The sequence below is a fragment of the Lytechinus pictus genome, unplaced genomic scaffold (assembly GCF_037042905.1).
Source record: "Lytechinus pictus isolate F3 Inbred unplaced genomic scaffold, Lp3.0 scaffold_20, whole genome shotgun sequence".
Lineage (NCBI taxonomy): Eukaryota > Metazoa > Echinodermata > Echinoidea > Temnopleuroida > Toxopneustidae > Lytechinus > Lytechinus pictus.
The window spans coordinates 15,425,636-15,442,998 of record NW_026974141.1 but is presented as its reverse complement, the minus strand read 5'-3'; the positions used below and the strand labels follow the sequence as shown (position 1 = coordinate 15,442,998).

Sequence of the window (17,363 nt, the reverse complement as noted above, 5' to 3'; positions counted from 1 at the left end):
GCCTCAACTTTTGACGATCCATTTGGCATAATTATGATATGTGAAAGTCAACGTTTTCAAATGTTTCATTTTCAGTTAATCAAATGAAACCTTCAGAAGTTTTTATCAAATGCCATTTTAGCTATAGCATTGAAATTACTATTTTTGTTTATTATTTAATAAAGAGGTAACGTAACATTTTTCCGTATCATACTGAAATAAACACCACTCTAGCTATGTATATCATACTATCAATGTTGTCAGTCTTTGCCTTTTCAAACATTCTCCTCTTCTTATCATGTATATTTTGTATTAAAAAGATAACAATCTCCTAGAGAAAATATCTTTCAAGAAATGATCATCTTATCCCAAAGCCACTCAATAGCAATGTTAGTATTCCTTTTTTAACCAATCCCCCTTTCTCATGTCTCTTTTATCCCATGCAGCCCCAGAATGCAGATATGACGGCCTGCTATCTCTTGACCAACCCCAGAGATGCTTCCATCAATGTATCTGGTCATCCGGTTACCGGTACCAACAACAACATGACAAATAGAACGAACATGAGGAATGTCTCATCGGCAGTGCACGGTCACCATACTAATCCACCAAACGAACTAGAACGTTATGTTCCAGTTCTTACCGTCAAACGACCAGTAACAACGGTCTCTGCACCTGCGCTTCCGATGGACTACGGGTCAGGCCAAGGTGAAGTGAGGGCGCCACAGAGTGCTAAATCTCATGCCTTCGGGAGGCCGGTGCCTCCTGTTGATTGCTTCCAGTCTAGAACACCGATCGCACAGAGAGTCCGGAACTGCAGCAGGTCTTTGGCAGTTGGTACGACACAACGTCCTATAACAGACCTGAGGACTGGATTCATGAGGACAATGTCCAAACCCACACCTGGTGAACTTGATCTGAAACTTCATCAAGAGAAACAGGCAATAGACAAAATTAAAGCCGACCTTAGACGTGAACAGGCATCCTTTGATGATCCCGATAGACTAGATATGAAAGACATTCTGAAGTTTATGAACGAACACCCTGTTGCAAGTAGCACGAGAAGACCAAGGCCAAGGGCAGCCAAGCGTCGAGTTCCACATGCGACTCTTGTGTCTAGTGAGGGAATAGAGTCAAGAACACTAATGGGAGAGGAGCTGACTGAGAAAGAAGCCAAGGCACAAAAGGCCATCAGCGAATACAAGCACAGACTGAATGCCCTCAGCTCTCAAATGCGTTCCACCAAAGAACGATCTCAGAGTGCAGTATCCCGTTACAGTCATAACTCTGGGCAACACGACTTTGATAGACAATCTCTCAGACTTGCCCCAAATAACAACGACCAGCATGTCAGCATACAACTTCTAAATCTTCCAGATTACGGAGGCAGGTCTTCTCCCCAATGTAGTGTGGATTCCATCAGTTCGAGAAGCGTCCCGCTGCAGACCCGTCTTTCACCGAGAAGTTCGGCAATTTCATCGCCAAGGACAGCATCTTCTTCTCCAGGTAGAAGGACACGCCAACCACAGTATCCTGAACCTATATACATTCCGAGCGGAGGGGAGGATTTCAATGAAACTAACGGAGGAGACCAACGGCAATTTGTGAAGCTCTCCATGCGTAGGTCGACGAACGTCACACGCGAAACGTCTCTCATGACAGATATGGACCCGAACAATCCTCCAATCCTGACCGTACAGGTGTCATTCCCAAGACCGACTGCTCCTCCTTCAAATACACCAATCAGCGCATCTGATGAAGAAGGCGATAACGATCTCGATGGTAGTATCTTCGGGGATGATGACAGTCTTGAAACGAACTGGTCGTCAAGGAGCTGCTCTCAGTTAAGTAGTGTTTCAAGTTCAAGGATGACCTGCCGGTCTTGTACGCCAAGTGCAACATCGAATCGTGAAAAGAATAAGACAAACACAACTGCAACAGTTCCAAGTGTGAGTCTTTGACGCGAAAAGCCAGAGAACCAAAACTGTACTACACTAATTTAACTTCTATAAGAGGTTTAAATCTAATGAAACTGGCATGACTAGTTAGCGCATTAACCAATCAGCAATCACTTTATGCCAGAAGCTTGATTATTATGCAGTTCAAAGTAAATATCGTTTGTTGAGTAATCCTCATTGTATACATTGCGTTTCTTTGTTAATTAAGATATTGCGCCAATAACTGGCGATAGATTATTCATAGTCTCTTTGAATACACAAAACAGACTGCTCATTGACTATCATAAAGAGGTTGCATGAATTAATCAGGGAAATCTGCTATCACGATCATGTCAACAATAAGCCACCAAGCGCCACTGGGGTTTGGGGAAGAGGAGGGGGAGGCGGAGCGGGTCTCCAGCCCCCCCCCCCCCAAAAAAAAAAAAAAAACGTTTTGCTGAATCATTGTATTTTATTTCCAGCACCACAGTTTGATTAAATTTCATTTGAACTTTTGTTCCTTGAAACATTTAACCAATGTCACACGCAAAATCTCCATGATCACAATGATTTTCGACAAAATATATTGGTCAATTCGAAAATAAAGTTGTCATGATTTTGATGCACGCCGTCACCTATGGGTTTTACTATATCACTTTTGGTAGCACTCTTTGGTGGAATATTCAATCTCTAGGATACAATTTTAACATCTCAGGTTGTGGGCTTGTGGCCCTCATGGATACCAACGCTGATGCATTTTTTTTGTAATAGGCCTAAAAAAAATCTAATTTGAACCTAATTATGAAAATATCCATGAATGTATGTCAAAGATTGATTAAAGCCATGCGCACACTATGCGATTCGTTACGATCCGATTTTCAAAAGAAATTATAATAACATTTGATATAAACATCCCAAACAAATCGCGATATGAAATAAGAATATTGGTAGGACTACTCAAATAAAGAATATAATTCAAATTCGGTTCCAAATCGCACTGATGTCATCAAAGGCTGCGATTTGAGCCGATTTGGACTTTACTCCGACAACAGGGCTTGCCGCAAAGCAAAATTATGATTTTATTATTCCTAACAGTATATGCCGTACTTTGAATACAATAATTTTACTTCTTTGAACTTTCATATTTAACCCTAATACCGCCGGGGGATCAACCCCCCCCCCCCCCCTCGACATTTTCTGCGACCATTCCACTGCGCGAAATTTTTCGACATCGCCACTCGCTGACTTTTTTTACCTAATTTATGATGCCCAGGTAAAAAAAACAACAACAACGAAACATTACGTAAGTGCATTTTATACCCGGGGCCTGTTGCATAAAACTTTTTACCTGAGAAAACTCTGGTAAAAACTGAAAACTAAGGTTAGTCTGATTTTTGCCATTGACTTTAACACAGGGCAAAAACTAAGGTAAAAACAACCTGAGTTTTCTGAGGTAAAAAGTTTTATGCAACGGGCTCCCGAACTTGCTCCAAACCGTGATTTTGTGTACAAAGTCAATGTAAATTGAGTGTTCTCATTTTTATAATGATATGATTATTTTTACTTTCATCAGATGATATTAATTGATTTTAGCATAATTATGCTTCAAAAAGGTTCTGTTGTTTGTAATTGTTAGCAATGGTATAAAGAATATTTACACCAAAAATTAGAATTCTAGGATATTTTTTTATAGTGAATTAGAGCAAAAACTATGATTTACGCATAAATTAGCATAATTAATTCGTATTTTAAAAATCTTATTATTTCGGAAATTCAACCATACAACCTTGTAGATCATATCCCACACTATTATCATTTCAATTTTCACGGCGTTCGCGCGATCGGCGACCGAGATCTCGGAGGGGGGGGGGTCGATTCACCCCCCCCCCCCCGGTCATAAAACACCCCCCAAAAAGCACGGTATGGAGAGGGTTAATGCAAAATTCAATTTATTTTTAAAATCGCGTCGTATCGGATCGCATATGTGCGATGGGCTTGATAATTCTTCTCCAAGTCAGAGTGAGCATGATTCCACTGAGACGAACACTATGGCCAAATAAACAAACGATATACTTCCATCAATTGTATCTGTCATTACTATCTATTTTTTTTTCATTCATTTATAGTTTAGTGCACATTTCGCATTTAAATAGCCTAACAGAACATGACTACCGTTTTCAAATAGACGTTGTCATCGATCTTTATATTCAAATTAATGTGCCACCTATTTTAAACAATGATGAAAATTGACAGGCTTATGGTGTTATCTCATGTGCTATCTCCCTTATACAGCCAGTCAGTATGACTTTTTTTTCATTTTATCAAAATTACTAAGTAACAATCTTGATATAACGCATTAATTGAGTAATGATAATAAAAATGACTTTATTGCTACATCCATCGCCTGACTAATTTGCAAACACCCGTCGCATGGTACCATGGCCCTGCCTGAGAAGCGGGGCCCGTGTTGAAGCACACCCAAGATATTTGCTGAGGTGCTGCGTATGTTATTTACCATATACTCTTTAAACAAATCAGTCAAATTGACTAGACCAGTAGTCAGCTGGGTGCAACTGATATGACAATCACTGATAGTCACATTTCTGACATACATTCTAGTCAGAAATAACTATGTTCTTTTAAAATACGACAAGAAAATAGTCAAATATGACTAGAATAACAGTTGCAGCCAGCTGACCCTATTAACTCGTCATTTTTACTGATTTTTTTTTTAGAGTGTAGGCAGCACTTTCTGGAAATCAGGTTGGTATGCTAAAATGTCGAGATTTGACCCAAATCTCCGTCATTTGGAAACAATATATATAATTGGAAGCGGTTCGTCAGTTTTTGCATGTCCTGAACAAATTCCCACATTATACATTTCTAGTGATAGCCTTTATTTTTTCTAAACCCAGGCACCCCCTATTAAAAAATCATTCCCAGGGCCATACATGTTACCGCTCGCAAAAGCAGGTCATTAAAAATTAACAAGCGGCAGATGGTCACCCTTGTAAGTTTTATTTCAATTTCTTTCTAAAATATCAGTTGTGGTAATGATTTCGAAATGAGTTCGTATGGAATCCAATGAAATAACCACCCAAGTGTTAGTTTTACATTTATGTATTAATAAAAATATGTGACAGAGGAGTTTTGACCCAAAAAAATGTAATTGCTGAGAAATCAGCAACATGAACATGCTGGACATCGGGTTTTTTTTCCGAGCAATAATTCAATTCATTCAATTCAATTTATTTTCATTCTTCAACATAATTCATATAATAATCCACTGTTCCAAATTTCTGCTGTAGCATGTGGCTATTTACATTACAAATGTTGATATATTATGTTGAAGAGAGTTTGAAAATAAAGTTATTTTATTTTGAAGATAATGTTATTTATGTTTCTGTTTATAATAGTCATGATAGCGGTTGATTTTAATCTATTGCTGTTGCCGTTGAAAAATGAATAAAAGGCAGAGGGAAAGAAAGAGCGAGAAGAGAAAGAGGAGAGAGAAATAGAGAGAGAGATTAAGAAAGGAAGAAAAAAAGAGAGAGGTGAGGTGGGCAGATAGAGAGCGAGAGAAAGGATAGGGGGTAATGTGAAATTTGATTTACATTATTGATGAAAACGATTTGCTGTAATAAAATAAGAGAAAGAGGATAGTGGGGACAACATCATCATCCCATTCAATGAATTTTCATGAAGGCGTGTATAATCAATAATGTTTTCAAGAAATATTGCTAATCTTTCAAATTCAATAATTTCGTAATTTTGTTGTCCTATTTTAATGAAATTTTCAGTGTTCTGCTTTATGAAATTTACTACTCTATTTATCCATATAATTTTTTTTTCAGCATAATAATTCCTCCTTTAATGTCACGTTTTTTATCGATAGATGGCGCCGTATTGCTTACCTTGCACCGTGACATCAACGACCGCACAATGAAAGGATTGAAAAAAAAATCGGTTATTTTCTTCTTCTTCGTCTTCGACCATGATTTCCAAAGTTGAGTAATTTTATATCGCTCACCCCATTATGGTTGCACTGCTTAAATGGAATGGAAGGGGGAACAGGGACGGATCCAGCCTTAGCCAATAGGGGGGGGGCGAAATTTTTTTCACCCACATTTTTCCCGATCGACCGCTTAAAGTTTTTTTTTTTTTTTTTTCTTTGAAGGGGTTGTCCCAGTGGCGTAATGAGCCAAAACAAATTGAGGGGCTTGATATGGCGTATCGCTTAAAATTAATAAGAAGTCACGAGCGAGCAAGAATTTTGATATTTTTATTTCAAAAATCCAAGTTCGTGATAGATTTTGACATAATATTTGGAAAATAATATTATATTTAAACCTTATCCCTTTCCTTTTCTTTTTTTTTTCTCTTGATTTTTTTTTTTTTTGGGGGGGGGGGAAATGCCCATGTCCTAACAGTAAATGTGTAATAATTTCATAAGCCCTATTTAAATAGTGTGAGCGTGAAGTGCGAGCTAAACAATTTTGAAATTTCATGTATTTTGTCCTGGAAATTGAACATTGTGGGTAATGTTTGTGAACGATGCGTATGTAACTAGATAATTACTGCGAGCGCGTAGCGCGAGCAGAAATTTTGATAATGCGTTATGGCCGTGTCGAAAAGGGACCTGTTAAGGACGTTGTGCAGTCAGTCATTAAGACGATACATATTTCAATGATTAAATAATGCGAGCGCGAAGCGCGAGCTTAAAATTTATTTTGACGTTCCGGCCTAAGAAATTAACGTTCTATGCACTTTTTGTAATCATGAACGGTTTAAGTATATAACCAAACAATTAATGCGAGCGCGAAGCGCGAGCAGAAAAAAATTGAGATTTCAAACCTAAAAACGGGACACTCGCTTCATGTTTTGTAAATCATTAAACATTTTGGGTATAATTTGGTATCTTCCTACATTAATAATGCGAGCACAAAGCGTGAGAAGAAAATTTTTGATATTCTGATCAGAAACTGGATATATAGGCTCATAATGATTTAAATAGAGAACAAGCTGCGTAACTGAATAACTATGCGTGCGCGTGTTTCAGATTTTGACCTAGAATCTGGGCATTCTAGATACCTTTTTTTTTATCATGAAAATCAATAAAGCGAGCGCGAAGCGCGAGCTTAAAATATTTGATATTCCGATCTGAAAAAAGGACAATTTAAGCTCTGTATTTCAAGCACTTTGTAGGAAAATTGTGAGGTGGATACGAATCACAGTTAAAAAAGATCTGATATGTTTCATTATTATTACTTTGAGTTTTGACATAGGACAGGGACATTCTAAGAACATTATGTCATCGTATGAAAATGATGACTATCTTCATATTTCTCTTCCTAAGTGGGAGATGAAACTCGTAGATATTCAATTCTTAAAAAGGGTCAATTTTATTATTAAATTAATATCTTATTTATTAATCTAATAAGCCTAATGAGAGCGAGAAATCTGTTAATTTATTATGGCCTGAAAACTGGACATTTAAAGCACTTTTTGTAATTATGAATAAGATGCATGAGTTAATATATTTTTAACAATCAATGCGAGCGCAAATCGCGAGCCGAAATTTTTGATAAACTGTCATGAAATGGGGATATTAAGAAGTTTGTTAAAGAATTAAAATTGAGAAATACATATCAGATCTCCAATCAAAATCTTGCGAGCGTGCAGCGCTAGCTTTTACGTTTTGACAATTTGACCTGAATAGGGATCATTTGAGAATTTTATGGAATACAGGAAAATAATAGGTATCTGACAAATCAAATTTTGCGAGCATGCAGCGCGAGCAGAAAATGTAAATATTTAGAAGATAAAACATAAATTTTTACAGAGCACTTTTTAAAATCAATGTGTAAATCAAACAAAATATTGAAAGTTCGATTTCCGAGCTGAATTATGTTTCTTATATTGACTTCAAAATTTGATATTAAAGCTCCGTATTGAGCAAGATATATAAATCACCTATAAAAGTCAATGCGAGCGCGAAGCGCGAGCGAAAATTTTTAGACTGTATAGTGACATGAAATATTTTTGAAATTATTTTCCAAGTCTTCCCCTCATCTTATTTTATTCACTCGTCTTCTTCCTCTTATGCTTCCCCTTTTTTTCCTCCTCTCTTTTCCCTTCTTTTCCTTTTCTTTCTTTTTTCCCCCTTTTTTTTTTGCTCCGCCAATAGGGGGGGGGGGGGGAACCCGGGCCCCGGGCCCCCCTGTTTCCGCCTATGGGGAAGATGCGATGGCTCAGTAATAAGTCTATCAATTTTTTTTAAAGGGGGAGGTAGGCTCATTAAAAAAGGGTTACACATCCTTTATCATTTAAAGGTCAAATGCACCCTTAGAAATGTAGAAAAAAAATCAAGCAAGCATTACGCTGAAAATTTCATCAAAATTTGAAATAAAATTATTAAAAAGTTACGACATTTAACAGCTTCGCTTATTTCTTTTTTCACAGAACAGTTATATGGCATGCAAATGAGAGAGTCGATGATGTCCCTCACTCCCCATTTCTTTTGTTATTCATTCTTTGAATTATACAATATTTCAATTTTTACTTATTCGACATTGAGGACCAATTTGACTGAACCATAAAATGTTGAAATGAATAAGACTTTGTTTCTGGCACAGGAAAATGAGGAGAAATTTAGAATACTTCATATAGGCCTAAATACAAAAGCTGATATTGAGTGAGTGACGTCATCAGTCCCTACTGTGAACCGAACATAAAATTATAGAGATCATGTGTAAGAGAAGAATATGATTATAGGGTGGAGCACGTACTGAAGCTCGTCAAAGAAAGGGGGGAAAGAAAAAGTTAAAAAAAAAAAAAACGTAGGCCTGTATATTTCAAATTCAAAATCATATCTACAATATCCTTATAGGCTACATAAAGTTTCCAGATATGAGACACTTCTTTAGCTTGAATCTTCAACTTCATGTTGCATTTTTTGTTTAAACAAGTGCACACCTAGTTACCAATAATTCGTATATTATTTCCATTTATTTGAATGCATGATAAAAGAGCATTGTCGATTGCCTTGCTCACGGGCATAGGTGCCTTAGACCCCCCCCCCCCCCCGAGTCGGTCATAGTTTCATGATCGCCAAGGAAACAATGAGGCAGTTGGAAATACCCATTGACCAGTGAAAAAAAAATGCTGAAAAACTTTTATTTTGACCTGTTTTCAAAATATTAACCTCCAAGTCCAATAAAATGAATAAACGGGTACCTAGCCGTCTTACAAAAAAAAAACACCCATGATGGGTCGTTCGTGCACATAGAGATATATATTAGTATACTATGGTCGTTCATAAGATTCGGGGGGGGGGGGCAGGGGTAAAAAAAATACCTCCTCATACGCCACTTTTTACTTCGTCTCTTCTTTATTAGGTGCAGCTCTACGTCACACTCATCAGCAAAACGGGTTCAATTTACTCGTGAGAGAAGTTAGTCATTCTCGTTCAAAATCAAGTCTATTTTCCAGACTAGGTGCCAAACAAACCAAATCTTGTTACCAGATTGTTTATCCCCAGGCAGCGATGCATTGCAAATCGCTTTACCCTCCTAAAATCTGTGCATTGAGGGTCAAATCCCGAACCCAATTCAGTTTGTGTACAAAGAAAGTTTGTGGGTCATTCGTAGGTTACATGGCAGTCAAAAGAAGACCTGCGAGTAACAAAGTTTGACGCGACAAATTCACTCCTGAAAGAGTCGACTCCTCGAGTTCTAGGCTTAGGGGACCATCAAAATGATTCTTCTGGAAGAATTCTACGGAATAATGTAACCTGATGTAAACACTGACGGATCATTTTATTGGAATTACTCGCACTTGATTCTTTTGGTGACACAAGAACGAAGTTTCGGGTATCGGATTACAGCGAGAACATGGTGTTGCTTAGCGGTAGACGGCCCCGTGGCCCAGCGGGCGTTTGCGGAGTGGTCGTGCTGCTGATAATCGTGGAGCTGTCAATCAATGTGGAGAATGCACAAAGCGAATCGATATCTGGATTTGAAGGTAATATCACTCATTTGGCTTTCCATATCGTCAGTTATGAGTTATTTCCTGAAAATTTATGAGCAAGAAGCCAGAAAGTTTTTCTTGGCCTTGGCTTCGCTTTAATCAGTTAAAGGAGAATGAAACCCTTGAAACCAGCTGAATCCATATCAAATTCAAATTCAAAGAGAAATATCAAAGAAACATATTGTTGAAAGTTTGAGGAAGATTGAATGAATAGTAAGAAAGTTATGAGCATTCGAATATTGAGATCACTAGTGCCATGTAGATCCTCCCATCGGCAATGCGACCAAGATCTGTGATATCACACACGTACAACTCCCTCATTACTTTAGTATTTATTTCACTTATATTCTCACTTTTAGAGAGTCTATCACAAGGTGAGGTGTTCTCTTTATGAGATGACAAGTACAGAGGTTTCACAACATTATATCATTGATGAATCGTTTGTCATATGATTATGACCATGCACTAGAAGTGCTCAACCTATCTACTCTTGATAAGCGGAGAGAAGGACTATGTATGAGACTAGCAAAGGGCGTGAGTCTTCATTCCTCCCCCTTTCACGACTGGCTACCTCCAACTCGTGAGGCGGTCCACAAACGTTCACTACGTCACAGCAATATGTACACTGAAATACGCTGTAGAACAGAACGCCGTCGCAAAAGCGCTGTCCCATACATGGTCCGACTACTCAACAATCAATCGAATATGTAATTAATTTCCAAAACTATGATTAATTAAAACATGCCTTTTCAGTTAATACATGATACGACATCTCAACAAGCAACCGATGTGTTAACAATATCCAAATTATGCAAATAGATTTTAAACAAAACGATATTAATATGCTATCGTCTAATATGATAATATTATTATTATTATTATGATGTTTTCGTTTACTTTAAATTCTGGTTACGATTCTTAGTAGCAAAATGATAACGATAATAAAGCTTACATATTTGTGCTCAATATTACTTTTACCACATCTTGCATTGCTTGTTTTCAATGGGCATAGTTGTTTTTTCCCATCTTGGTATAATCGTTTAAGGACGTTCCACAGTTATATTTGTGCGCATTTGATCTGCGCATAGTTTACACTCTGCGCGCTGACGTCACAATGGATGAACAGGTGATTAATTAGCTGCGGGTATGAGCTGATTTTTCTCATCTTCTGCACTTTAACTGCAGATCCGATGCGTTATTACATGAAGCTAAAAATTGAATTATTCCATGGACCATTCAAAAAAATATTCTCTACAATTTCAAAATACTTTACTCTGCAGTGCTGCCAAGAATTACGAATATTACCCCGAGTTTGAATAAATGGTAGAGTGGTTTTGATTTTTTCTTCACATAGATACTAAGCATTCGGCCCATTTTTTGTGTTTTAAAAAGCACATTTGCTCTAATAAAAATGCTGATAGTTTAAAAACAAGCACATGAACACCTATTTTTTAATGTTTGTACCTCTTAGGTATACCTTCCTCTACAACTCTGCAAATTTTGGTGAAAATGACATGGATTTTGAATAAAGTGCAGCATTTATTGTACGTTTGTAGTTTGTTACTGAAATTTTACATTTTTTAGATTGGGATTTTGTTATCTTTTACGCCATTTTTAAGAACTGACAGTGCTGTTAAACTTAAAATTGCAAACAAATAGCACTATTAATAGATTCTCCATTCTAACGATACAATTATTAACTCTCTTGCGAAATTTGATGACTTTTTCATGTATTTTGACTAAGTAATAGAGGTTTAAACTCATTGTAGTAATCTTGGGCGGTCTAAAAATGCCAAATTCTTTTGAATGCGCAATTCTTAAGAACATCAATTTGGGTGAACTTTGAAGCTCTATAGCAAAAAATCAAGCACATGGACCTATGTTAATTTTTGCATATTTCGAATATTAAGGTTCTAAAGTATCTATGTGCAAAGTTTGGTGAAAATGACATGGATTTCACTTTAACTGTGGAACGTCCTTAATATGCTAATTCCATGTTTAAACATGTACAACCAGAAATTATTTAATCAATCATTAGATTTATGATATCTCTTATTTCCTTGTAAGCCAGGTGAAATACACCTATCTCATTGACAAAATCCCTTTAAGCAGTTTTACCAACCTTATCGTCATTTTCCCCCTTATTCCGGCACAGTTATATTTCATCTTCAATTCTTTAAAGAAATGCCATTTGTTTATAATTTCTGTTACTTATTTCATTCATGCAAGCTTATGAATTACTGACTTTATCCCCACAGAATCATACTGTTGTTACAACTATCCAAGATTACTTTTATCCCATGTATAAAATTATTCTACTCTTCTCCTTTCTTAAATTTCAACATATAACATTTATTTTATTACTTTTACATGTCATTTTGTTATAGTCACTGTTATTGTATATATTTTGTATTTTACCTTGTACAGAATTTCGCAATTCAGCCTTCAGCTGCGATGAAGTTTTCTTAATAAACCATTTCAATTTCAATTTCAATGATTAGAATGAGCAAAAAGAGATGTTTTGGGGTATATTTTCAGTGTCCAAATGGGAGAGTTGTACGTGTGTGACATCACAGATCTTGGTCGCATTGCCAATGGGAGGATCTCCATAGCATTAGTGATCTCGACATTGAAATGCTCATAACTCTTTTATTGCTAGTCCTATTTTACTCAAAGTTTTGTTGATCTTATTCTTTGATTTTTCTGCTTTCACAAAAGCTAACTTGCTCCAAGAGTTTCATTCTCCTTTAATATGCCATGACAATTGGGGATTGAAACGAAAGATACTTATTGAAATCGAAAAAAAAAAAAGAATGCAGAATAATGGCTCAGTAGAATGATGGAGAATAAAGGTATATTATTCATGTGATATGATGATTATATTAATGAAAATGATAATGATAGTGATAATGATAATAGATAATATATACAGTAATAGTTATACATGAATAATATTAATAGGAAATTAGGAATAATAATAATAATAATAGTAATAATATGATGATAATAATAATAATAATGATAACGATTGTAATAATAATAACGATAATAATAATAAGGCCCCCATTCCACAGAGGGGAGACCTTTGAAGGACATTTTGAAATTCCAAAAATTGTACGGTCTTGCAATACAGCAGTCTCCAAGATCACTGAAATTTGCCATCTCTGTGGAATGGCTCAGAAAGACTCCTCAAAGTAAAAAAACTTTAAAAGACTGATTAATATTAATTGTCTTACCGGACCTGTCCTATAGATATCTTTCAATGGTCTTTTATGGATCTTGTATGCAACAAGTGATCTTCTTTCCATGGACTTTTCCTGGACTTTCAGTGATCTTTCTAGGATCTCTCATGAGTCTTTCAGCGATCTCCACAAAAATCTTGAGAGACTGTCAAAAGATCATGGAAAGACTAAATAAATAAAAACTTTGAAAGTTCATCGAAAGATGACTGAAGACTAGTAAAAAACCACCAGAAGACCACTTTCCTGAAAGACCGTTGAAAGACTGAATTGACCCATTTCAAAAAAGTTTTGGGACTCACAAAGACCATTGAAAGATCCATGAGGAATCGTGAAAGACCTCTGAGATCTTTTAAAGTTCATTGAAAGACCTTTGTAAGATCAAGCAAGTTTCGTGGTCTTACAGTGGTCTTTCAGAGGTCTTGCTCGATCTGTGGAATGGGAGTTTAATATGAAGAAGGTAAACAGTCAAAAAGATATTCATAATTACTATACCATCCCCCAAAAAATAAAAGAAAAAACAGCTCAGGTTATCTCCCCACCTATAATTGGTGCTGATGCTGGTAACCCTTTACTTTACATACAGTACATGTACAGAAAGCATCATCAATTTTCACCATACGTCCCTGTATGCATGGCAAAGGGGGGTTGGTACACGTAAGTATATTGTCATTTGCACCTTAATATTGTTCTAACATCAGTTACAACAAAAATCAACCTCCGTCAAACATCTCTATTTTGTAAAATGTCAAGTTGGGGATCATCGGAAGTGTTGGAGTTTTGAAAGAAAACATCGCTGTTTTTTGTGTGATGGGGGTGTCAAACCATTGAGTGGAATAAAAATAGACAGGTTGAATGGGTGATTGGCCTTATCAAAAGAATTCAACCCTGATTTGTGATGTCTTTGACAGAATGATGAATCAATTCTTGCACTTTGATTGAGGAAAACGTCAATAAAATTCACTATTCCATGTTTTTATAATAGGGTTGGGGGGCATGACATTTGGGAGCATGGCAAGTTCGCCCAAAATCGCCCTGAAAAAGAATTCAAATTTAGTCACTGGAAATTACCTTAGGGTCCTCCTCCAATGTAAATAATGATACAAATTTTTGCTGGTGAGCTCAAGAGTAGCCCCACATTAAAAAAAATGATTATTTTGATATGTCTTCTTTTATTCCCTATTCCCCCCACAATATTTACTTTTTAATTGTTGGAAGACAGTAAAGAATTATTGATTGATTGTCTCTAAAATTTTAATATGAGAATGTGAGGCAATCAACATCATTTGTTTAATGATCGGTTTATGGTAATAATTTTGACATCTAAACCCTCATATTAGCTTCAACAGCAAATCAAAATCAAGTTTTTCATGAAAGTTCAACCATTCAGTCCTAGACATCTTTGCTGTAGTAGGTCCATGGTTGTAGAACATGAGTGTATAACCCCCTATAATAGGTCAACAGAAAAAAACTTTGCAAGTGGTCATTTTCAAATGTGAGTGACACGACAATCGGAGAGGGTTAAGGGCTCATATCTTTAAACTTAAAGGTTATGAATCAATCATGACTACTATATTATATACAATGTAGGACTGGCATGGGCCACTACCAGTTTGATTTGAATTCTACAATTTGTTTAGTAGATATGATTGAAAAATGATGCGTGAGTGACACGACAAATTTCGGACATGGGTTTCTGACCATTATCACTTATGATTGGATTCGTGCCCAAGTAGCTGTCCAGGAGTACTGTGAGTACCCATACATGTACGTAAATAGTGTACCCATCTAACACATATAGTCAGAATCAATCAAACCTTCTCTATGGAAAATGGTGCCCTCCTATATACCGTGAGTGACACAACATCCAAAACGTGAGTGACACGACAAGTGCAAAAATACAACATTTATCTCAACAACGAAAGTATTTTTGGCATGATGTACAAGAGTGAAATCCCATCAACCAAAAAACAAGCTTAATTACATAACAACTACCTTCTTCAAAGTTGATAATGTGTCATCCTAATGATTTATTCTTGGTTTATGGTCATATTTGCCCATCAACTCACATTCCCTATACCAGGCATACCGCATTATTGTCACACTCGGGCTTCTACCACTCTCCTCTTTGGAGGAGGAGGCACTTGAAGGAGGTGTTATGTGGTCTTGGCATTGACATCAACTCAAACATTCTTTTTGTGGCCTGATTTCATTCAAAACTTTAACTCTTTCTCCCTATCTGTACATGACAGTTTACGGGTTTACAATTTAGCATCCACAACTGATGGAATAACTTTTCCTTGTAAGAAAGGTATTCTCAATAGTCACTCGCATCATCTGGCATGGTCTGGTAGCCAATGATGTCATGTATGACTCCTTTTTCTTTAAATATTGGATTACAATATTATCCTACTTAAATATTTTAGGGATTGTCCAAATAGGACTTGGCAGCTTCAATGTCTTTTTTTGTACACTGTACCAAACCACAGTTACTTGGCTGCACACTTCAGATGGACTATTAGCAAATCCTTGAGAAACTTTGATAGGGATCAAGTTCAACTCATCAAGCATTGGTTTTCTCCTAAACACTGCTTGTAAGTGGACCCCTCCAAAGGCACTGTACCAAAATTCAGAGCTATGATTTTCAGCAGGAATCTTGCAAGCTGCTTTTCATTGCTAATAATCATATTTGATAATAAATCAAACCATGGGTAATACATGGAAAGCCACTAGGTGAAAGACGCATAGTCAGTACCTGATTCTTGCAAAAAGCCACAACACAGTCTGTTGGTATTACCTATAACTACAAGTCTACAAGTCATTAGCCTTTCCTTTGATGAGCCCTTGGATGTTACACTGAAATTCAATTCAGCATCCCCAACCATCAAATACTCCCCCTATACCTCCATATGGCCTAGCTTTTTCCCCACGAGGTCCAGCTCAGTTCTAACCAGGGTACACCCCCAAGAAAAATTGATCTACATGAAAACACGGCAACTCACCAAAGTTGCTCAAATGCAAATTCGGTCTTGGTTGGGACTTGTTGGGACCTACATATACATAATTTACTCTATCAATTTGATGTGTGTAATGCAAATCTGCTCTGAACCCACATCGGCCTGCTCACGGTAGTTTGCTGTGCAGACCATAGTTAATCACTAGTGGTATGAATGGTGGCCTAACAAAGAATGATTTTGAACTATGTAGCTACTTCAAGCAATATCCAAAATGCTCTTTTAAATCTCAGTATATTCTCATCTGAGATGTTCTTGCAAAAAAAAAATTATTTCATGTCCTCAAATACAAGCTTTGTGGCAAAAAAGGCTAATTTAATTAATCAGAAGGGAAAGAGTTTTTTCTGATTTTGAAAGAATGTTTGGTGTTCACGGAGATCTCTTTATACACTTTTCTACCTTTAGAATATCTTATCTACATGTATTTCTGCAAATTTCAAAATAAGATCCCTGACCTTGCTAGCTTTAAACCTTTCTTAATTAGTAAGAAAAAGAAATAACATTCCTAAAAAGATAGGTGAACGTTCTGCTCATTTCCGTAAATGGAGACCGAGAATGTTCAACACGTTCAAGTCATACCTGACTAACTTGAACCATCACGAAATCTTTATGCACTGTATTAAATATGTTAATTACTATGTACATGTATAGTGGTTTTTCTCTTGATATATTCATAATTTTGTGTTGATTCATTTTGATTGATTATGTTATTATATTCTTTTATCTCAGTACATCATTAAAATATGAATTAGGATCTGACACGATTGGAAAGTTGTCAGGATTTTTGAAACTGAGGAAACCATGGAGAGGAAAAAAATAGATGAACTCAACGTCAAATTCAATATTTCTATTGATAGGGGTGAAGTTGGTAAAACAGATAAAAATATTAGCCTTACATAGGCCTAAATGATGTCAGGAACAACATTTTGACACCATCCCTGAATTTATCTCATAAAATGCTTTAAAAATTATTCGATGTCCTTTTTTAAACACAATATGAGACCGTGAGTGACACGACATTTCGTGAGTGACACGACATTGTGAGTGACACGACACAACTTTAACAGTTAATTTTAGCTTAACCTTAACACATTGGACCAAGTTACTTTATATACAATAAGGTATGGGAAAACTGTATTTGCTCCTGTACTGGGATAAATTAATTT

General features: G+C 36.4%; 1 protein-coding gene across 2 annotated transcripts in view; it reads left to right on the top strand.

The window, feature by feature from the left end:
• The window catches only part of LOC135153054 (uncharacterized), a 26,604-nt gene extending 24,082 nt beyond the window's left edge, over positions 1–2,522 (top strand). For both annotated transcript variants that reach the window (XM_064115030.1, XM_064115031.1), the window contains exon 2: positions 426–2,522. In XM_064115030.1, coding sequence (XP_063971100.1) covers positions 426–1,940 — 1,515 coding nt within the window. In that variant the 3' untranslated portion in view covers positions 1,941–2,522. The remainder of the gene's footprint in view (positions 1–425) is intronic.
• Positions 2,523–17,363: the final 14,841 nt, after the last annotated feature.